The sequence below is a fragment of the Mus pahari genome, chromosome 11 (assembly GCF_900095145.1).
Source record: "Mus pahari chromosome 11, PAHARI_EIJ_v1.1, whole genome shotgun sequence".
In the NCBI taxonomy this organism is placed as follows: Eukaryota; Metazoa; Chordata; class Mammalia; order Rodentia; family Muridae; genus Mus; species Mus pahari.
This window is the reverse complement of record NC_034600.1, coordinates 23,031,948-23,056,079: the sequence shown is the minus strand read 5'-3', so window position 1 is coordinate 23,056,079 and position 24,132 is coordinate 23,031,948. Positions and strand designations below refer to the sequence as shown.

Below are 24,132 nucleotides of genomic sequence, written 5' to 3'. Positions count from 1 at the left end.
TATACTTTTAAAAACAAAACTTTTCAATGACCAATTGTGTATTTTTACACTCATTTGTGAATAACATGGTATCCTGTGGGTTCATCAAAGGTTTCAGCTTTAAAGGTAAAACAAAAGTAGTGTAATGTCTTGATCCTGAAACTTGGTCACTCCAGAGTTTGTTACAAGCAGAATCTTGGAGATGAAAATATAATTCAGTGGTTAAGAACACTTCCTGCTCTCACAGAGGCCAGGTTTGGGCTCCGAACATCCACCTTGGTGGGTCACACCCACCAAACTCTAGTTCCAGGAGATCTGGTGATTACTAGACACATTCATGGTGCACAGACATATGTTCAGGCAAAACACGTATACGTATAAAATAAAACAAATCTGAAACAACAATTCAGTCTCCTTGCCTTTCCAAACGTCTGGACTAGACAACAAGGGTTGCTCCCAACCCCAGTGACTACTGTGCACCCGGAAGTTTGAGCAGCACAGGAAACCAGAGTCAGATGGAAATTCTGTGTTCTTGCTTATGTGATGATCCTTTCCCAGCTTCAGTGGCCCATGCATTACAAGGGATGCCAAGAGCTTGTCCCCTGCCCCCTGTCCCCTGTCCCCTGTTTCCTCCACAGCCTAGCTGGTGAGGAAGAACTGAATAAATAGGATTCTTCGTGGCAAAAACCCCAGGCAGTAACAGCAAACACAAAACTCACTATTTGTGAGAAGGATCTAAGAACCTGATTATGTCAGCCATGTCGCATGAGAACAAATATTCAGCTATAACCATGCAGCCAACAGCAAAACTTTCACATCATCTTTTAAAGGGGTGCTCAGGCCAGTCTCCCCAAAGTTCAGAAGAGTAAAATTACATTTAAAAATATTTTTATTGAATAATGTTAGATTTATTTTACCTCTTACTGATAGCTCAATAATTATTTATTTGTTTATGTGATGGTTATTTTTGCTAACTAGTAAAATTTTTAAATGAGTTTTTCTTGTACAAGACATGTTCATTCATTTTGTTCTTTGACAGTTTCATGCATGGATATAATGTATTTAAAATTCTCTCATCTGCCTCCCTTCCTTTCCCATGTCCTGTTCCCTACCAAATCTCTTTTCTATGCTCTTGTTCATTTGATTTTTGTTCCTCGGGGCTCTGCTAGGACCTTCTGTGTAGTCTTAGTATTGGAACTATCCGCTGGAGTCTAGTGGTCTCACCAGAGGGTACATACCTAAAGGCAGTAAGCCCTCCTCCCCATCCTCAGGCTCATACTGTCTGTGGTTCAGCAGGAAGGAGTGGAGTCTATGAGCCAACTACAGTCCCTGCCCATCCATGACTCTGTTGAAACAGCATGTCTTGTGCGGGCCCAGGGCAAGTCATCGCAGATGCTGAGTTTGTGATTACACTGGGTGTGTTGTGTCTAGAGGTTGGGGCTTCACTGCCCTTCTCCCCTCTTTTCCAGCTCCTACATTCCTTCTGTCCCCTTCTCTGCAGTGTTCTGTGAGCTGTATCAATGGTTTATTTAGAAGTGAACCCTCACCAGTGACCTATTTAGGGCTGAACCCTGGCATCTCACTTATCCTCAGCATCTTATGAAGCCACAAGTCTAGGAGACCTTTCACATTTGCCACCCGGGGGGCCTCAAAACAACCCCTGTTGAGCCCAGGATGTAGCCCAGCAGCTGCTCAAGGATTCCAACTAATCACTAATTAGCTCTCAGCAAGGCCTGAGCAGAAGGCTGGTGTCCTTCACAGTAAGTGTGCTGCTTACGGTAATCAGATTATTTGCATCATTAGAGTCTCAACACAGCTACATGAAGACTCACTAATATATATCAAATATTCATTAAGGAAATAGACTCCTGATGGTTGTGAGCTCCTTTGGTAGTGCACAGAGACTGGAGCAGACAAGGTCGTTAATTGTTTAAAAATATAAACACCTCAACCTTGAGATGGGGGTGGGGAGTGAATGAAGAAAAAACAGTAGCAAGATATAACTAGGTTATCCACACACACTGTTTAATGAAGAACTGTTGGATGACAAATAGGTGACACTTTATGAAAACCTGATTTAATATTGCCTTAGTTTAGGGTTACCGTTGTTATGATGAAACACCATGACCAAAAGCAAGGAAAGGGTCACACTTCCATACCACAGTTCATCATCAAAGGAAGTCAGGACAGGAACCCAAATAGGGCAGGAACCTGGAGGCAGGAGCTGATGCAGAGGCCATGGAGGAGTGCTTCTTACTGGCTTGCTCCTCACAGCTTGCTCAGCCTGCTTTCTTACAGAGCCCAGGACCACCAGCTGAAAGATGGCAAAACCCTGTTTACTGGGCATTCTATATCAATCACTAATTTTAAAAAATGCCCTACAGGGTTGCCTACAGCCTGATTTTATGGATGCAGTGTCTCTGTTAAGGTTCTCTCAGATGACTCTGGCTTACGTCAGGTTGAAATGAAAACTAGATAGAACAGGATCTATCTGTACTGCCCTCAGGCCCCAGTGGCTCGTGTCTCCCAAGAGATAACACTGCTGGCAAACAGTCAAAGCGACATTCTGAGAATAGCTTCCTGTTCCTCTTGCCATGGAACAGAGATGCTCTAACACTCAATACAAAGTAGGCTAGATTTTTAAACTGTCTAGAACTGATAAAATTATGGACATTTTGGCCCTAATTTGCTATATGTAGTAAAATTTTACTGTTTTCTTTTTATCTAACTAATTGCCATTAGCAGTGTTGGTCTCCAACCATTTAAAATGATTCAGAAGGTTAATTCCTCAAAATCATTTTGTTTAATGTTAAAATGTAATTATTAGAATACAGGTAATAATATAACAATTCAAGTATTATAATGGAATGTGCTGTTATAACTGTATAGGATTCTTGTAGGTAACCATTCTTGCCTGTACACACAGACTAGTAGCCTAGGAGAGCGAGGTCCTCCTCTGTAGACCTGGTAGTGCTAGCTCATTCTGAAGACCTGACAGTCCCAGCATGCTGCCAGGAGATAGTGCACCAAAATTCCCTTCATAAAAGGGTGCAAAAATCACAGATTCACATCTTTATTCTGCTTGTCCCCTGGCATTTTACCTTGAAAATCTTCAAATCAATGGAAACATTACTAGGATAAAGCAGTCCAGTGTCACATACCTGGAATCCTCTGTCAGTAGATTCTCACCTCTTCCCCACCCCTTACAATCCAAGAACAAGCCAATAGCAACATGATCACATCTAAGGGAAACCTTTAGTGTGGTGTGTGCGTGTGTGTGCGTGCGTGTGTGTGTTCATGCATATGTGTGTGTGTGTGTGTGTGTGCATCTCTGTGTGTGTGTGCATGCATGTGTGTATACACTTGTGTGGAAGCCAGCCAGCCATTTGCTTCTCTCTTTCTACTCTGTAAGGCCCAGGGAACCATCGCAGATCTTTGGGCTTGATAGCCGTCAGCTCTGCCCTGAGCTGCTTTGTTTTCCCAGGACAGTGCATCATCAGTACAGTGCTCCATCTAGTGTGGCATCCTGCACAAGCCATCTAGTCAGTGGTCACAGTGAATCACCCTTGCCCCAGCTTTAATCCAGGCCCTGGGCTGTGGTTCATTTGGTTTTCTTTATATTTATGGAGACATTCTTTTTTTTTTTTGTTTTGTCTTGTCTTTCATGGCATTTACATTTTAAGAAAATTAATGTTTAATCCATTCTTTTTTTCTATTCACTTTACATCCCAATATAATCCCCCTCTCCTCCCATCACCCCTTCATGCAGAACCTCCCCCCCCCCATTCTTCCCTCCCCTTCTCTTTTGAGAAGACTCCATTCTAGATATCACTCCCCAGTATCCACCAACATCAGGTCACTGCAAGACTAGGCTCTTCCTCTCCCACTAAGGTCACTAAGAGACTCAATACTGTTCACCAGTCCCCACATTACGCCACTTCAGCATCCATTCATGATTCTTAGCCGAGTCAATTATGACTGATTTTGTTGAAAATGGTGATTGAATTGTTCCTCCAACTTCCAAGTTCCAGTTGTCCTATAAAAGAAAGTTCAGACTTCAACTCACTTATATATGCTTTTATCTATTATTGTATACCTACCTATCTACCCATCCACCATCCATTTACCCACCCACTCAACCATTCCTCCACCCATCCACCCTTCCATCCATGCATCCACCCAACCATCTACCCAACCATCCACCCATCTGCCCACCTATCCATCCACCCAATCACCTATTCCTCCACCCAGCCAGCCAGCAAGCCAACCATCCATCTACCCACTAACCCATCCATTTACCATCTGTCTTAGTTAGAGTTTCCATTCCTGTAAAGAGATACCATGACCAAGGCAACTCTTATAAAGGACATTTAACTGGGGCTGGCTTACTGGTTCTGAGGTTCAGTCCATTGTCGTCATGGCACATCATCCAGGAGAGCATGGTGCTGGAGGAGCTAAGAGTTCTGTAACTTGTTCTGAAGACAAACAGGACAAGACTAATATCTTCCAGGCAGCTAGGAAGAGTTTCTCAAAGCCCATCCTGATAGTGACACTTCCTCCAACAAGATCACACCTCCTAATAGTGCCACTCCCTGAACTAAGCATATTCAAACTGCCACACTATCCATCCATTCATCCATCCATCCATCCATCCATCCATCCATCCATCTGTCTATCCATACCTCCCTCTTTGTATCAGTAATCTCACAAATAGCCATTCTGGTCCCTGACTCCCATTATTCATTTCTATGCTCCAGTCTACCTAATTCTGTTTATTATTCATCCCATCAGTGTTCTCTTGTCTGTGGCATGGATACATGAGTTTCTAAGTATCATTTATTTTTTATCCTATAGCATATGTACATAGATTCATGCATAAGTACATTGATATTAATAGCTTTAGCATAACTTTATTAACATATTTTATTCATACAACAAATATTTTTAAATTACTATGTGCTTATTTCTGATATTACTCATGATCCAATAGAAAACCAGGCAACAGTACTGATCTTTAAAATATGACACACTATATTATGATAATAGTGAGTTATGTGCTCCATGGAGCACAACAGAAAAGCTCTCAACCCACTGTGGCAATTAAGGGCTCCCCAAAAAGAACGTAATCAATACCAGAAAGATAAATGGGAATCCACCTGGGGAGGGAGCAGTGTTCCAGGCTAAGGAGATGCATGCCCCTCTGTGGAACTGAGTACGCGTGGTAATTCTAGGCAGTGTGATCTAGTGAGTATTCAAAGTTGGATATGGTAGGGCAGAAGAGTCACAGACAAGAAGCAGGGTGGGTTTGTGATGGCTGCTGGAGACCAGGCCTAACTAGTGACCCACGAGCAACATTATTTAACCTTGCCTTATCTCCTGGCGTGGGGGAGAGGGACTGTCAGAAATATAACAGCACAGCCCCAGACTATTCAAGTTAAGACCACTAGGAGCATGCTGTGAGGAGCTCTGGGACCATAAATTTCAGTTACATACCTGGTTTTGGGGGGAAAACATCATGAAAATTGGTGTTATGGGGGCACAGAGATAACCCCTGAAATGAAGGTCTTAAAGGATTTGTTTTATTTTATAGGATTTTGAACTCAATAATGAACTCAAAATGAATGTTGTAAACTTGCTAGAAGAAGTTCTACGAGACCCGGACCTTCTTCCTCAAGAAAGGAAAGCTACGGCGAACATCCTGAGGTAAAGGCCAGCGCAGCTGCTGGTGGAGTTATGGTTCTGTCAGATCAGAAGGACACAGGCTAGACTTTCCTGAGCATCAGAGGCTGTGTGCTTGGCAGCAAAGTGGTATCTATCATCATCTGGTTTTGGTGGGGGAAGCTTGTGGTCTGCCGGGCAGGGAAGACTTTGGATTGTGGTCATGATTTCTGTGGTGAGGGTTTCTGTAGAACCACGTGGTAAAAGAGGCAGCCCCTAGGGATTCTTGCTGTGGATCCAGAGAGCAGTGTGGGTAAACTTTTCATTCTTCTCATGAGTACTAATCCTGAATCACCAACTTGCCTTCATGTCACGGTCCTTGTACGTCTGTGAGAGTTGCGTCACACCTGTAAAGCAGTGACACGCGATCCTTGGTTGGCTGCACTCGTCCTAGCCAGCGTTTCCAGTCATTTCTTATCTTAGGTCCCACACTCGGATGAGGTTGGGTACAACATGAACCCAACATGTCTGTGTGACAAAGCCTTGGACTTGGTGGACCTTGCTAGAAACTTGTGTTTGTCCGTAGTTGTAACATCCAGCATTCACACAGGTGAACTGATATGGCAGGATATATTTTTCTAGTTCACTCCCCATAAGAGTGCATCCATCAATGGTTTGTAGGGTTAATGGGGTCCCGAGTCTGCTCTGCCACAGGGCTCGGGTGCTCAGGAAGACAGGACGCAGACGTTTTTTTGACTGCGGTTACCCAACGCCAGTGCAGGGCTGGTGTCAGGCTATGGGAAGCCTCAGGACACTGCTCTCGGGGTGGGGGAGCACAGTCTGAGGTCCCAGGGACAGCCAGAACTGGCTTGGGGGAGGGGTCTCCTGGTTCTCAGGCTCTTGGGCACCCCAGGAGGCTCTGGGAGCCTTGGAAGAGCAGAGAGTGGAGTGCATCACCCCACACTGGATCTAGCCCGAGGCTGAGTGGGCAAAGAGGAGTGCTCCAGCTGGATTCCGTGGGGCATAGCCCTTGGCTTGGTGGTCATGGCTGGGAGCACAGAGAGGCCTTGTATGGGAGATTAGATGCGGCTCTATAGGCAAAGGCCTTCTCCATGGCTCCCCAGGGCAGATCCCGGTGAAAAGAGGCAGTCCATGGTTTTAAGGCATTTATTGCCATGGTGGAAAGTAGATGAGTAAAACTGTACCCCCAGTTCTCAAGTCGGGCCTGAGGTTAAATACCTTTTGTAGGGAGGAATGTCTGGGGAGGGGAGTTTATTGGCTAGGCCTCCGGGCCTTTAGGTACCTCAGTAAAATGGAGATCTGTCTTGAGGCTACGTGACCACAGGTCATGTCCTCTACCCGTGGAAGGGATTGGGGCATTGCCCTTACGTGACTGATGGCCAGTAATCTATGGAGGGCTGTGGCCTCATGTCAGGAGCCTAGCCTCTAGCGCCTAGTGTCCAGGAACCAGGCAAAATGCCTGTCGTCCCTTTAGGGTCACCAGGGTTTCTAACCTTAGCTCAACTAGGAACCAGGCTGCCTTTTAAGATTCTACAATAGTTGTATGTGGACATTTCAGTTATGGCTTCCAAGCTCACCCATGGGTGCATCTTCTGCCCCTACTTGAGAGTGGGAAGCCTGGCATTTATCTGCCAGAGCCTATTAGTACCCCACCATTCTAGTTTTCAGTTCTTCCTTCATTTATAGCCTGGAAGTGACCTTTGTTTCTCCCAAGCTCATCTGTATCACATCTTAGTGTAATAGATTATATCAAAAAGTATGTGTGGAGAGAAATCCATTCAGCTCAATTAACTATGTTGTTGGAAGTCCCTCCCCTATGCAACAGTGCCAAACTTGAGATCCTGTGTTTTAGCAGTTGGACCACAAGTCAATCTTACTCTTCATTAAGTTCCCAAAGATGGACCACTTCGAGGTAGAAGCTGTTAGAAGTTTAATTGTGTTTCCCAATGGAAAACTGGCTTGTTCAAGTCCTGACATCTCCTACATCAAAATATGACCCTATTTGTGAATAGCATCACCATGGATACAGTCAGCTAAGCTGAGGACTGGGAGGTGAAGCTCTAATCTAATGTGACTGGTGTCATTATTGAAGATGGCCAGGGAAGACAAAGAGGTACAGAGACTATCATTCAGCGATGGGGACAGGAGTTGCAAATTATACAGCCACAAGCCAAGGAACACTAAGGGTTGTAGCAGAGCACCAGAAGCTAGAAAATGCAGGGAAATATTTCCTTAAAGATGTTAGAGATACACACCCCTGTTGGCATTTTGACTTCAGACTTCTATTCTGGAATTCTGCACATCTCCATTTTCTCAGTTGCCTACTTTGTGGTATTTTGCAGCCTAAGAAACTCGTAGGAACCTTTCCTATATTTTCTATTCCATAAAAACATCTAAGTAAGCTGGGGTGTTCCATTACTGGATATGTTTCCTGATTTCAGAATTGTAACTATGTGTTCAGTAGAGCCCAGTTTCATTGGATAAGCGCTCATGCCCAGGAGTGATGATTGCTATTCATTTGTTCATTGGGTAAAGAGTTAGCCATGCTCTTTGTATTTAAAACCGTTGACATTTTAAAGCTGTATTCTGAAAGTTTATGTGTCTGGGGACATTTAACAAAATAACTGTCGGTGAAATCCTGTTGTTCACGTTAGGAACACCATTCAGGATTGGCCAATAGGAAGCCTTTCAGCTACAGATTACTCAAGACTGTCTAAAAGGTAGAGATTTCTGTCTGTTCCAAGAGGTGACCTGAGAAACCAGTTAAGTGGAGTCAGTATGCCCAAGGAATCATATTTATCATTCCAGATCTCTATTACTTAGCATGCCTCACATGTTGATTCCTTATACTGAATAATGATTAGTCAGCAAAATCAGAAAGCCAATGAGGAATGGGCATGTTGGTAACTTGGGAGAATACCACTGGTCTTGCTTTTGCAGGTTGTCCCAGAGTTCAGTCTTGTCTTTAACCTAATAGAACCTCAAAGTTTCTGAACCATCTGGACACCAGTTTCTTCATTTATCCATCAGGCTGTTATGGGGTCTTCATGATTTAACATGGTGGAAAGAGATTAACAGAATTAATGCCTGCACCGTAATTGCTCATAGGACAGCAACTGCTGTTCATATCAGATGCTCTGAGAACTCTTGGGGGAAATAGTCCCTGCTATCAGGGTGACATGGCTTGAGTAAAACCTGCTGGACTTGTATCATTTTCTACTTTCTTGGGGCTTTATCACTACCTCTCTCACATGTCAGTGTCAGAGCAGAATATAGTGGCTCCTAGCTCCACGTTTAAACTGCATGTTATTTCTGTAATTGAAGTAAGAGTTTTCTATTCACAGACTGTAACCTCATTCTTTCCTTCTATGCCCATTGGTGTTTCATATTAAATACACAATCATTCAATTAATTATACTATTGGTTGATCTGGTGGGAAGGATCCTTGTATGTTCATCAAAACCAGAAGTCAGAGGTTAGAAAGTGAAAAACGAGCCTTGTTTCAGTGGGGACTAGGCCACTGTATCTGATGAAGAACAGTTGATATCATGGAGGATAAAAACGTACCCCATTCTCGTTACAAATAGTTCAGATATTAGAAATTTATGCATATTCCAGTGAAATATAAACAAAAACATATACTTATGCCTATATTGCTTTTTAAGTTAGGGTTTTATTGCTGTGAAGAGACACCATGACCAAGACAATGCATATAAGAGACAACATTTCATTGGGGCTGGCTTAGAGTTTCAGAGGTTCAATCCATTATCATCCTGGAAGGGAGCATGGCAGCATCCAGGCAGGCATGGTGCTAGAGAAGGAGCTCAAAGTTCTGCATCTTGATCCAAAGGCAGCCAGATGATTCCCTTCTTCAGGCAACCAGGAGAGCCTCATTCCATATTGGGTGGAGCCTGGCATAAGAGCCTCAAAGCCTACCTCCCACAGTGACATACTTCCTCTAACAAAGCCACACCTACTCTACTAAGGCCACACCTCCTAATAGTGCCACTCAGGGCCAAGCATATTCAAACCACCACAATTGCATTATGATATTAAAGCAAAAAGTTGTGGCTAAAGAGATGTCTCAGCAGTTAAGATCCAAGTGTGAGTTCCAACACCATCTCCAGGTGGCTCACCTATAACTCCAGATCCAGATATCCAATAGGCTCCTCTGGTCTGAAGACACCTGCACTCACATGCATACACACCCACCCAAACAAATATAGACATCATTAAAAATAAAAATAAATTTAGGAAAGCAGAAGTTTCCTATGGCAAGGCAGCCTGTATTTTACTGACAAAACCACATATAATTATAATCAGTTATTGGTTGCCCTGTTTGTGAAGACAACCTTAGGCCAAGACATACTTACATTTCTTTTTTTTCTTTCTTTCTTTTCTTTCTTTTTTTTTTTTTTTTTTTTTTTTTTTTTTTTTTTTTTTTTTTTTTTTTTGCTTTTCGAGACAGGGTTTCTCTGTATAGCCCTGGCTGTCCTGGAGCTCACTCTGTAGACCAGGCTGGCCTCAAACTCAGAAATCTACCTGCCTCTGCCTCCTGAGCGCTGGGATTAAAGGCGTGTGCCACCATGCCCGGCTATACTTACATTTCTAACATGGCTACTCATGACTGTAACTCATGACTTGGGATTGCAAAGCAAGATGCCATGAGTTCAAGGCCAACATGAGCTACATTGTGAGTTCCATGTTAGCCTGGGTCATAGTGTGAGACCCTGTTCTTAAGAGAATAAAAAGACATTTCCAACTAATTTCCCGTTCAATGTGGAGATTTTTGAAGACACCTAAAATGCCACAAAATCAAAATAAGTGTAAGTACATTTCTAGAAGATTAATTGGTGGATCAGGTCACAAAAAGGTGACCCTCCAGCCTGAAAGTCCCCACTAGCTGTTACAATCAGACCCCTGTAAAGATCATTGAATAGAAGCTAACCTACTTGTTGAGCATTTCTTTCTGAGAGAACGAGTTGCTAGGCTTATAAGATAGTCTTTCCTTCTGTCCCAGTCATCTTCCAGAAGCCCAAACTCTAAGGTAAAGAGCAATCCACACATTGGAAGATGCACTTAATTGTGACTGAAATGTCTTTGGAAAATGTATTTTCTGTTGCTGTGACAAAACACCATGACCAAGACACCTAATGGAAGAAAGCATATGCCTGAACTTACCGTTTCAGAGGGTTAGAGCCCCTGATGGCAGAGCAAAGGCAGCAGGAATGCCTGAGAATTTATGTCTTGATCTGCAGGCAGCAGGCTGAGCAGACACATTTGAAACCTTGAAGCCTATTCCCAAAGACACATCTCCAACAAGGCCATTCCTCCTAGTCCTTCTCAGACAGTCACCCACTGGTGACCAAGTATTCAAGCATATGAGCTATGGGGTCATTCTCACTCCAACCACTGAAAAAGTCATCTTTAGGTTATATTTTGTTCATCTTGGGCTGCCCACCATACAATATCTTTTTCTTCCTACTTCACTGCTGACAGGAGGGTTGTTACTGGTATAATCCACTCTTGTGAGGCATTTTAAAGAAAGCAGGAAGATACAGAGAAGGGGGCTGGGATTTATTGATTATACTTCATGGGGAACCTTCTAGCCTATGTAGGCACACTTCTCCCAGGGCCACAGAGAGAGCACAGCTGGTGTGTAGTCCCATGCAAGTTGGTTTCTTTCACCTTCTTTTTCTCATCCATATACTGGGAAAAGTCATATCTAGATAGAAGAAACTGTTTTCAGTGTAGACGCCAAGGACTTTTTATTTTGTAGTTGTTGCTGTTTTGGTGGTGGTGGTGGTGGTGGTGGTGGTGGTGGTGTGTGTGTGTGTGTGTGTGTGTGTGTGTATACATGCCTGTGTTTGTCTGCCTCCCCTCTTTGGATTTGCTTGTCTGGTGTTATTTATTCCTTATGGTTTCTTGGATGTGGTTAATCTTTTTAGGCTGCAGTTTTCCTTCTAGTACAGTGGTTCTCCACCTTCCTAATGCTTTTACCCTTCATGTTGTGGTAACTCCAACCATAAAACTAGTTTTGTTGTTACATCAGAGCTGTAATATTGTACTGTTATGAATTGTAATGCAAATATGTGATATGCAGGATACCTGTAGAAGGGTTGTTTAATCCCCCAAAGGGTTGCGGCCCAAAGGCTGATAACCACTGCCCTAGTGTTTTCTGTAGGACTGAATTTGTAGATAAATACTGCTTAAATCTGGTTTTTTACTATGGATATCTTTATCTATGATAATTGAAAGTTTTGCCAAGTTCTTAGAATCTATAGTCCAGGACCTTATGACTTTTTTCTTTGACTGAAGAATCCATTTCTTCTGTTGTGTCTTCAACGGCTGATATTCTCTCTCCATCTCCATCTTCTGTTAGTGAGGCTTGCCTCTGAGGCCCCTGCTTACATTCCTGTGTCTTTTATTTTCGGATTACTCTCAGTGTGGGTTTTCTTTATTGATTCTACTTCACTTTTATGTCTTGGACATTTTTTCTTTAAGGGATTTATTCAGTTCATCTTTAAGGACCTCAATCATATTCATAGAGGCTATCTTAAGTTCTTTGTTTTGTGTTTCATTCATGTTGAAATACTCATGGCTTACCATGCAGGGCGGTTGGACTCTAGTGAAGACATCTTGTCTTGACTGTTATTGATTATGTTTCTACCCTGCCATCTGGGCATCTGGGTTTGGGAAATTTATAACTCTAGGTTCTGATACCTAGACTTGACTTTGTTAGATGGGTGTTTTGTTCCTTGGTTTCTGTTGCCCTCTCTGGTTCTTAAGAGGGTGTGGTGGCTATGTGTAGGGAATTGTTTTGTGATTCTGATAGGTGTGGCCACTGGAATTTCCAGGTAAAAGGTGATTCTAAGTATTGGGAGCTGATATTTAGGAAAGTGGTTGGGCTAGGTGGAGAGTCTGAGGATGTCCACAAGGTGGAGAGAAGCAGGGTGCTCCAAGGAGATCTGCTCAGTCCCCTGGGAATGCAGGCAGAGTGAGAAGAGACCGTAGCAGATTGTCTGCTACCGAGCTGATGATGAAAGTGGGGAACTAGATATGGGAGCAGGGAGTGAGAGGATCTGAAACTCACCTGCCTGCTTTGCTGGCCTGCTTGCATCTCTGCAGGCTTTGCCAGTGGGTTCCCAGGGACCCACTGCCTGCTGGACTGCGGGGTTAGGATAACAGGATGAGTAAGGGGGAAAGGCTGGAAGGGAAGATCTGTGATCCACTGGAGCTGGGGCAGAGTCGGGAGAGAGGCTGCAGTAGGTGATCTGCTACAGAGCTGGGAGCAAGCCTGAGGGGGTGGGTTTGGAAGGGTACAGGGAGAGGTGAAGATCTCCAGTTAAACCTACCTGCTTCCTTGACTAGAGTCATTAACAATTTCTGTGGTTTTAATTCTCCTGCCCAGAAATACGAAAACAAAAAGAACCAACCTTAGCTCCTCTCCCCCAACCCCACCCGCAGGACAAGCTACTGGTTTTGGAATTAATTAAATATTTTTAATGCTCAGTGTGTGCTTACAACTTCATTTTCAAAAAGTTAGAATGGTCGTCCCAGATAACGAGGTATAAAATGAAATTTCCTCTCTAATTTGCTTGGACTCAGAATATAAAACATCTTCCTCCTTTGAAAATTGTTTTCTTGGGTTTTTAATAAACTCTTATATCATTCATTAAAAACTAAAAGATAACCTTTTGAAAGCTGAATAACACTGGGTTTGAGACACACCCTGGAGAAGGAAAACGGTCTCTATGCCCTTCCAGGTTTTGCCCACAAGCTGAGAAGAGGGTGTACTGAGGAGGCTAGAGGAGCCATGTGGGAATGGGCTAGAGGAACATGAGTGGATGCTTAAAGATGGGATATTACCAGAGAATGAGCCCTGCCCTAGATGGATCTCCTGGGAGCAGCACCCTAGCGACCCTCGGGTGCACTGTAACAATGGTTGTTTCAGTTACAACCTTGCATTCCATATACGATCTGGTCCCTTCCTTCTAAATCATCAGTTTTGGATGCCACATGGGATGCCACATGGGATGTCACATGTATGAGCAGCACAGCAATCTGTTGTCCCTCACAGCTCCAGACACCTAAACCCTCACAGTTTTTAGCCTAGGAAAGGAGAGCCTCGAGTTGTGTGGCCCTCCCTTCTCCTCAGAGGCTGTTGGCCACTAGCTAGAGAACAAAAGGGGGCAAGGGAGGGGAACAGGGTTTGGACAGCCATGAGCATGGCAGAAAGACTTCCAGAGACTCCTGCAGTAAGACAAGTCTACCTTATTGTCCAGGGATAGGGGATAGAAGGGCTTTATTAAGGGGTAGAGATAGGAAGGGCTAATTGTCCATAGCATCACGTGGTTGGGAGGGCAAGAGTAGGATTATTAGTTATAATGCAGCATCTAATTATCATGTGGTAAGGAAGCCAGAGCAGGACTTGTGTGCTGAGTTATGCTGTCTTTAGAGAGCTCTGTACAAGGTCACTTCTCAGACAAGGCCCGCCTCCTGTGTTCAGGGACACTCTCCAGACAAAGTCACTCTCTAGACAAAGACAGGCAGAGACAGGAAAGCCCTGCTGAGAAAGGGAGCACTCCATTTTTGGCCGTGCTTGCAACCTTAATAGCAGGGCTTTCCAACAGAGTTGCAGCTTTCTGGCATATCCATTTTCTCTTATTCATAGATAATGTTTTATATATTTCCTAACAGGGCTCTTTCACAAGATGATCAAGATGATATCCACCTAAAAATAGAGGATATAATTCAAATGGTAAGTTTAGCCACAGTATCTTTGAAGTGAGCAAACTCATGTAACCAACTCCCTGACTGTTCGTGTGTCTGCCTCAGTCAGCACAGGACCCGGCAGCTGTTTGGAAATGTTAATACTGGCTTTCATTGTTTTGAGTTTGTGGCCTTTCTTCCTTCAGAGGTAGACTCTAGAGAAGGTGTTGGTGTTCCATGAATGCTCTGTGATTCACTGCTTCATCATCTCTTGCAGACAGACTGCCCAAAGGCCGAGTGCTTTGAGACATTGTCAGCCATGGAGTTGGCCGAGCAGATCACTCTCCTGGACCACATTGTTTTCAGAAGCATCCCCTACGAGTAAGTGCCCTGTCACCTAGCAGAACATAGCTGGCCAAGACACTTCCATGATCTCTAAGGCAGACAGGTACACATCAGCCATGCTCAGAGGTGGGAATCTCCATCTCAAGGTGCTTTGGCATGCGTGATTTCTCTTTGTCTCCGTTCATGTTGGCTGTATTGATTTAGAGACCCTTGAGATGGTCTTTGTTTCTTCTGTAGTAAGCTTACCATAGAATGTGAAGTTCTCTGTACTTTTCTGTTCTCAAATTCCAGAAACATCACGACAGCTTCAAAGGCAGTTCTTAACACCGAATATGGCTAAATTCATGTGGGAATCTTGTAGGAAAAGTAGGAAATATATTCTCAGACAAAGTTTTCCTATGAAATTCTGAATTTAGTTGGTTTGGTTGTGGTCCAAAAAAATGTCTTTTCATGAGAACTCCAAATAGTTTGGAGGGTTCCAAAGCTTCACTCTGAGAATTAGTGACCCAAGGTAATGCTGTAATGTGTACTACAGGTCTTTATCTACCTCAGTAAACTAGTACATTCTACTCCATGGCTAACCCACCTCTTCATTTTCTCCCGTATACAAAGTGTGTGTGGGGGGGGGGCATTCTTTAAGCCTTCAACAATCACACTGATTTGAAAGACCAATAAACAGATCTTTGTTTAGACAAATTACAACTATTAACACATAATATCCATGATAACTGGTAACCACACCAGATAATGGAGTAGCTGGGAAAGACCCAGGAATGAGCTCCTTGTCATGCATAGGACAACGCTGATGATGGAGGGATGAGGTTAGAGATGATGGGAGAGACAGCTGGATGTATAGTAATGTCAGAAAAGCATGAGGGAAGATCCCAAGAATACTCATGGAGACTGTTCCTTTATGCTTTCTGTCTTCTCTTCTTCTGGCTTCCCAACATTTGTAGACCTACTCCTGAACATGGGAGCAGAGTTAAAATAGGAATCTGGCCCACTGACCATTGAAATGAACCCAGTGACATTCTGAAGACTTAGGTTAGGAAACACAATATCCCTTTCACCACTGCCCACTCACCTTCTCACTACCTCAGAGCTTTGAAGGCGAGCTCTCGTCTTCTCTACAGAAGGAGAATGAGCCAAGAGAGAACTTGGTGGTGGCTCTGACTGTGGTCTCTTCCTAGGACTCCCATTTCTCCCTGCTCTCTCTCTATGCCTGAAATACCTACCCATTATTTCCCACTGTGGAACAGTGCCCACATTTCAATGTCTACCTGCAGAAAAGGCTCCAAGAGCAGAATCAACAGCAGCAAGAGCCAATGAACCTTTCAGACAATGAACACCCAGTTGATGTTTCTACATTAGCAATGTAGTAGAGTGGTTTCCTTCCACATTGCTTTCTAAATGCCTACACAAGATAATTACCTCGTGCCCTATCTCAATTGTCCCATGAGTAGTAAGGTCTAGTGACCTGCTAATGAAGTGACTGCACAGGGAGGCCATCAGAAGCCTATTCCCCATCAGGCTCAGCTCCCCAATCTTAGAAACTGCTATTCTTCAGAGAAAACCAGAACATAGTGGAAGGAAGAATTCTGTTCTAATGAGTCTTTTTGGTCACAATAGCTCTTTGGGAGATAGACATATAAATGTGAACATAGTTCCACGACTGGAAATAACTAGTAGATGTTTCAGGTATATGTGTATAGATTTTATTTATTTATCTATTTATTTGGGGTGGGGGGTTCAAGACAGGGTTCCTCTGTGTAGCCCTGGCTGTCCTGGAACTCACTCTGTAGACCAGGCTGGCCTCCAACTCAGAAATCCTCCTGCCTCTGCCTCCCAAGTGCTGGGATTAAAGGTGTGCACCACCACTGCCTGGCTATGTGTATAGATCTTGACAGATGCATTTAGAAAACTTAACCCAGAGGAAATAGCCTTTTTGACTGTTAGGTTAGCATATACTTCATTTCTCTTATGTTGACTACATTTTCTAACTTCAGAGAAGCCTGTAATTGAGACAAAGTTCCAAACACTGGAGACTGAAAAACTCTTTTTCATTTTGGTATTAAGTGGTGAACTGCTAGACTTGTACACATTATTTGGAGATGGTCAGTGAAAATGGGGGAGTGAGGAATAATAGTCGATGAACTTTAACTTAAATGTGCCTGTGTAATCTGCACAACTACTCAGGGTCCAGCCAACGTTTCTTACAAACCTCACTGGTTTTGTGTATTGTTCTGAACTTGCAGAGAGTTTCTTGGGCAGGGCTGGATGAAGGTGGACAAGAACGAAAGGACGCCTTACATCATGAAAACCAGCCAGCACTTCAATGAGGTAATGCCTGTGTTTCAGGAGAGTGGGTGCTGCGCTTTTAGGCCACCCTAGCTCAGTGAGGGTAGCTCAGTGGAGGAGTGCTTGTCTAAGCATACGCGAAGCCCTGGACTTGATCCCCAGAATCATAAATAAATCAACTCTGTCACACTTTTAAAGCAGAGCTGATTGAATAGTTAGGACAAGCTTAAATCTCCTCACCGTCTCAAAGGGATGGGATAAGTCCTAGTCATGAGAGGTTCCGTTTTGATGGGTCCCAGGTCTGGTGAAAATTCATTCGTGTCCAAGATGTTGTTATTTTTTATCACAATCACTGCAAACTCATACACTAACTGAAAGAGTAGTTGTACTGACCCCTGGTGGTGACAATGAGATTACATCAGTGTAACTTCGCAAGTTAAGGCCGACCCTGGAAGAACCGCCTACAGCATGAGCTCACTGTTGCAGTGGTAGCCACACCCATCTCCGGCTGTAAGACAGAGAATAGTCGACTTCATACCTAGTTCTTCATCGGTTCTGTTGAAGCAGACTTCGTCTTGTGAGAGGACAAGTAACAGCTGAGGGTGTGGCGTTGGGCTATCCAGGCAAAGGGAAGCTTCCTGTCTAGTTTCAGCGCAGTATAGTATGTATATGACCAGAGGAACTGCATTGGTAAGTTAGCAGGTCACCTAAAACCAAGCTACCCAAAACAGCAGCATAGATTCCCAAGACAGAGCCCCGCACAGGGTTGGCTCAGAGTACACATGTGCTGAGTGAAGTTATAAGGTAAGGAATGCTACCTTACCCATAACCTGGGCAGTTCTCAGACTTGCTTACACAGAGGGCACTCCAAGTGAAGATTCAACCCCAGGCTCCAGACCCAGACATCTCCCATACTAGGTCAGCCACAGCCTGGTGCTCTAGACCCAGTAATACTGTTGAGCCTTGTTCTGGTTATGTGAGTGGTGGCATCACCATGCCTTCATCCAGATGTGGGATCTTCAGGTTGCCTGTGCCTCCTTCCTGTCCCCTGCTCACCGCTGTCTCAGAACAAAGGTGCAAAGGGAGAAGTGACAGAGCAGAGGACGTGATAGCAGATGAGGAAACAGAGGCCTCTGGAGACAAGGATGACAGATCAGCAAGGCCCCTAGGTGCTCAGTTGAACAGCTAAACAGCTCAACAGCTGGGACTGTATCCTGAAGGTGAAAGGAAATCACAGAGAGATTTTTGTCAGCAAGTGCATAATTAGATCAATACTCCAGAGCAGTCACCCTTATGATACTTCATGTAGTGTGGTGTCAAAGTGGTAAGATGACTTGACTGGCTGGCCAGTAAGCTCCTTCCTCAGGCAGGTGCAGGTGCCATTGCAGTTGTAGGTGCAGTTGCAGGTGCAGTTGTAGGTGTTGGTGCAGTTGTAGGTGCAGTTGTAGATCCAATTGCAGGTGAGGGTGTAGGTGCAGGTGCAGTTGTAGGTGTTGATGCAGTTCCAGGTGCAGTTGCAGGTGCAGTTGCAGGTGAGGGTGCAGGTGCAGTTGTAGGTGCATTTGCAGGTGCAGTTGCAGGTGCAGTTGTAGGTGCAGTTGTAGGTGTTGATGCAGTTGCAGGTGCAGTTGTAGGTGAGGGTGCAGGTGCATACTGTCATGCCCAGCTACATGCTGAGGATGCGAACTCAGGCCCCCACACTTGCACAGCAGATGCTTTATCCACTGAGCCAACTCTCCAGCCTCAGAACAGACCTAGCTTGGCATTTCACTGTATGCTATTTACTTGCTCACATATTTCCCTCTGCTCTTCTTTATCCCTCGTAACTGGGCTCAGAGCACCTTAAGACCAGCTTTCTGCTACTATATTGTATTAGTCACCTTTCTGTTACTATAATGAAATACCTAAGATGATGAACCTATAAAGAGGAAATGTTTATTGGCAGAGAAAACCTCTCAGCTCAGACTGGAAGTAAAAGAGTAGAACAGGAAGGGTCATAGTTGCCACAATCCCCTTCACTCCATGGCTCCTTATTAGAAGGACTGACACTGAACCTTCCAGCTGTACACACTTAGGAACCAGACCATTGACACATGGTTGATGGGGGACATTCAACATCCAAATGCTACCAGTCAGGAACATGGATTTCGTTATCTTTCTGTTCCTAGCACCTAAGACAAAAGTGTCCTAGCCCACTTCCTGAATAATTATTGGAATAGCATTCAATATTAACAAATTATCATGTTATAAATTAATTTGTTATAAATTGTTGATAACTTAACAATTATTTACAAATTATTGATTAACCAAACCACCTCTTGCCAACAAACTGGATTCTATGCCATTCTCCACATTAAAGCTAAACAAGTGACTAAGCCTAGTAGGTGTTTTAATGACTTTCTGCGCGACACTGTAAGAGCCTATGTATCTTCAAAGAGTTGAGGTGCCCATTGGACTTAGTGTGTGGATACGAGATCACACGCACATATGCTGTACCCCCTTCGATAATGATTCTCTTCTGCCCTTTCCGTGTTGCAGAAGTTGAGCTGCTCCGGGTGGTGTTAGTTACTAGAATTAGAGTCCTTAGCTTTGGAATCTGCTTGTGCTCTGCCAATTTCACAACAAGAAAGGGTGCTTGCTTTTTTTCTCCACTAAGTAATGCTCTGGTTTGAAAGCTGACCTGTTTAGAATTCAGACAAATGGGGATTCATGGTTTTTCTTTTTCTGTGATAGCTGTGGTTTCCTGGAATATGTCATCTAGACACAGTGGGGGCAAAGGAATATGGTTCCTCAAAGAGTGGCACCATGGTCTGCAATATGTCCTTCCCTCAGTCCTTGGCTCATCCCATTTTATTCCCTTCTTGACAAGTACTCCTTAGATACAATTACTCCTAAAATGAGACATGTCTTAGTCAGGGTTTCTATTCCTACACAAACATCATGACCAAGAAGCAAGCTGGGGAGGAAAGAGTTTATTCAGCTTACATTTCCACACTGCTGTTGACACCAAAGGATGCAGGACTGGAACTCAAACAGGTCAGAAAGCAGGAGCTGATGCAGAAGCCATGGAGGGATGTTCTTTACTGGCTTGCTTCCCTCTGACTTGCTCAGCCTGCTTTCTTATAGAACCCAAAACTACCAGCCCAGAGATGGCACCACCCACAAGGGGCCCTCCCCACATCATCACTAATTGAGAAAATGCCTTGCAACTGGATCTCCTGGAGGCATTTCCCCAACTAAAGCTCCTTTCTCTGTGATAACTCCAGCTGTGTCAAGTTGACACAAAATTAACCAGTACAAGACACAACTTTTCCTCCAACAAGCTGGATTCCCAGGGGTCCCTGTCTTTGCTCTCAGGAAGAGCAGGTGTGAATGGCTTGCTGTTATCCTAATTGTGATAGATTCCCATCTCTTTGGAAGAGAGTGTCTAAAGATGGACCGAGGGCTTTGTACCACTTAGCCTGTTTCCCTTGTGTGTTCACAGGCCACTCGGCCATTTATCTCAGTGTATTATTTTGGCTCTTAGCCTGCCTGGTCTGTTTGATTGTCTTAGATGAGTAACCTGGTGGCCTCCCAGATAATGAATTACGCCGACATCAGCTCCCGTGCCAACGCCATTGAGAAGTGGGTAGCAGTGGCAGACATTTGCCGATGTCTCCACAACTACAATGGCGTGCTGGAGATCACCTCGGCCTTAAACAGAAGTGCCATCTACAGGCTGAAGAAAACCTGGGCCAAGGTGTCCAAGCAGGTGAGCCACAGTGTGTGATGACACACCCTGCTGCTGACGGGAGGAGAGAGAGCCTCGAAGAAAAGTGCTAATTAGGAAATCATTAGCAAAATGAGCAGTGCAGTTGCCAAAGGAAGGTGCCAATGGATAATTACCCTACTCTCACTGCTTAATTAATTCCCCTCCGGTGTGTCTCCAAAACACTCATTAAAACATTTGGGGGGGGGGCAACCTCAAACAATATGGCTGTCAGTCACAGCTTGTTTCCTGAACTCTTTCCGGAGGGAAAGTGAGCCCAGAAGTGCCCAGTGAATTCTGCCCATCCCAAGACTCCTCCGAAGCCTTCATCCCCAGAGACCTGGATGTTCAACCTTTCCTCTGTCATTCGGGGAGCAGATTTAAATGTCTGGCTTGCTGACTTAGGCATGCAGACATATGACTGATGCCTTTCTTCGATTAGATTTAGCTCACCTCAGATTGTTGACTCAGACCATTTTAATATCAAATCATACTGATTTCCTCCCATCTGGCCTTTTCCTTGGGTACCAGTGAGGCCTGGAGAGGGCTTCTAGTTGGCTATATCTGGAAGACTTTATCCGAACTTCTAGAAGACTGTCTCCACCTCTGGCCCTAGTATGTCACAGGTTGGTCAACAGGCACAGACTGCTGTGAATTGCTTGTTCCGTGGTATACACAGTTCATGACTGTTCCATGCGAGTTGGGCTAGCCTTGCCTTGTCTACTCCCCTTGGCTCTGCTAATGTGCTGAGCCTAGAGTATATCTCACCTCTACCCTTGATGACTCTGCCTGGCATGTGAACTCTTCCTTATTGAATTACTACATTGGTCTCCACAAAGGGTCTTGGAAGAATCTCCCAGGCTGCTCCATTCTGTTTTAATGCCTGCTGGGAGGAGATCTGTGCCATGCACTCCTAGCCTGACCTTTAGCAGCACTTTTCTATACTCCTTGATGAACCCACTGGCATCAGAGAGTGGCATCCCTCAATGTTTGTGTCTTAGGGCTAGACCAAGTAAACATACATGTATTCTGCTGCTGTTTCTGCTGTGAGGGTTTAAGGCCCTTTCAGATGTACTCATTATTTCTCCTAGCTTCACTTATCTCTCTGAGCCCTTCTCTCTAATGAAGGAGTTGTTTTAAAATTCTCCAGGTTGCCAGACACTAGGCCCTCACTGGTTCCATCCACCTTATTCCTTTGTAAGAAGGCAGTACTGGGAATCTGACCTTAGATCCTTAGACATCTATGGCCAGCAAAGCCTGGAATGACAAAATGAAAGCCTTACATTTAAAAAAATAGTCTCTCTCTCTCTCTCTCTCTCTCTCTCTCTCTCTCTCTCTCTCTCTCTCTCTCTCTCTCTCTCTNTCTCTCTCTCTCTCTCTCTCTCTCTCTCTCTCTCTCTCTCTCTCTCTGTGTGTGTGTGTGTGTGTGTGTGTGTGTGTGCATGTGTGTGTAAAGAAGAATAAAAACTTCACTTAAGACAATCATAGATTCAAAGAGTCATGAAAATGATGTAAAGACTCTTCTCATTATTCAGATCTCTTCTCTCCACAGAAGCCTAACACATGAATATACACGCTATCCCAACCAGGAAATAAATGAGCAACTGTTATGTTGGACTAGTTGAAACTGGTGCATTGTGCCAAGGTCTTCTTCAGCCTTTAAGGAAGTTCTGGGCCCTCTCTATAATTGACTTCAGTGGCAGTCTTGACTTTGAGAGGAAACATGCAATGCAATAATAGCTAAGGAAGAGAGACACTCAGCTCATGTCAAAATTACCGTTGCAAGTTTTGTGGTAATGACTGCAATGACATCAAATTTCAGTCAGTGTGTGAGTCACTGGCTGTTGTTGTTGGATTGTTCACTGGAGTGGTAGTGTCCACAGCCAAGTACCTTACTCCAGTCACAGTCAGTAGGCTTGGTCACAGAGGTGCCTGCCTACGAAAAAACTGGCAACACCATCTTCCTCACCGCATGCCTGAGATCAGTCTGCAAGATGCCTGGAAGGCCTGTGGAACTCTCTAGATCTGTGGTTGAGGGGGAGATTGTACTTCTGGGGCTTCATTGGACCACAGCAAGTTTCAGATCTGGAAAGAGGTGCTTCTGAGACCGCAGAAATTTGGATGGGGATGGCTGTGTCTTGGATTGTTCTAGAAGCTGATCTACCCCAAGACAAGATCACACAAACTTTAACCTAGGCATGCCCAGCGCTTCGCATAATTAGCCGTGAGGATCAGGCCCCACCAAGATGCCAGTGTGTATGGCCCACCAGTCCTCATCCAATTCCCCAGCACCACCCTGCCATTCTCTCATGTCTATAGAAGAAGCTCCGACAGCTGTACTAGGTCTTCATAAAGTATAGAAATAAGCTTCCCTGGCAAACTGACGAGCATGATCACTAACGAAAAGATTTAGAGTGGAAGATATTGTTTAGTGTACATCAAAGCAGGCAAATAAGATTTGTTCATGGTTTGGAGATTCATACTGAAAAAATTCACTATGGCCTAGGCATATAGCTCAGAGGTAGAGTATTTGTCCAGCATATACAAGATCCTGAGTCGGATGCTCAGCACTTCAATAGAAGAATGAGATTGGTCCTGAAATCCCTGTTAGGAAAACTCCCCCTTCAAGATATTCATTCTCTATGTACTTAAGTTCGTATGTCTTCTCTGCATTACAGTATTTTCCTTCTTTAAAGTTTTCCTCATTCTGTGCCATAGGCATAGATATAGGCACTTCTGTGTGTTCCTTTCCATCTTCTTTTAAGCATTAGATGGCATCAGCACCTGCCACAGAAGAAGGGGACTGACGGGGTGCCCTGCAACAGCTCGCTCTCACCCAATTACAGTGTTTTCTTGACAAACTGAGTTTTTTTCTTTCCTTTCTAGACAAAAGCTCTAATGGACAAACTTCAGAAGACTATTTCATCTGAAGGAAGATTTAAAAACCTCAGAGAGACTCTCAAAAAGTATGTCTATCTTAATCATTCTGATTCACAATCCAAGAATATGATCACGTAATTCATATGGCATTCAAATACTGGCCTTCGTTGCTGGGAATAAGAAATAGGAAGCAGTTCCCATCATTTTAGTGTTTGGAGATTTTTGCTTTTCACTTGGAATTCTGTGCATATAGAGAACATCTTACGGAAGTAATATGGCGTGTATGGATACTGTATGTCTAGTGAGCATATTACGGGTATACCATAGTATGTAAGGATATCGTGGTGTGTATGGATCCTGGGAATATAGAGACCATCTTATGATTCTGTGAATAGAGTAAGTATATTAGAAATCTATAAAGTATATTCCAGATAAGAAAATATGACCATAAGTCAAATCTCTCTTAATATAAATTTGTTAATTTAGTATTT

General features: G+C 44.0%; 1 protein-coding gene across 2 annotated transcripts in view; it reads left to right on the top strand.

The window, feature by feature from the left end:
* The window catches only part of Rasgrf2 (Ras protein specific guanine nucleotide releasing factor 2), a 224,423-nt gene that overhangs the window by 191,634 nt on the left and 8,657 nt on the right, over positions 1-24,132 (top strand). For both annotated transcript variants that reach the window (XM_021208621.2, XM_029544116.1), the window contains exons 19-24: positions 5,570-5,682; positions 14,359-14,419; positions 14,648-14,751; positions 16,971-17,055; positions 20,567-20,764; positions 23,648-23,727. In XM_021208621.2, the coding sequence (XP_021064280.1) occupies positions 5,570-5,682; positions 14,359-14,419; positions 14,648-14,751; positions 16,971-17,055; positions 20,567-20,764; positions 23,648-23,727 (641 nt within the window). The remainder of the gene's footprint in view (positions 1-5,569; positions 5,683-14,358; positions 14,420-14,647; positions 14,752-16,970; positions 17,056-20,566; positions 20,765-23,647; positions 23,728-24,132) is intronic.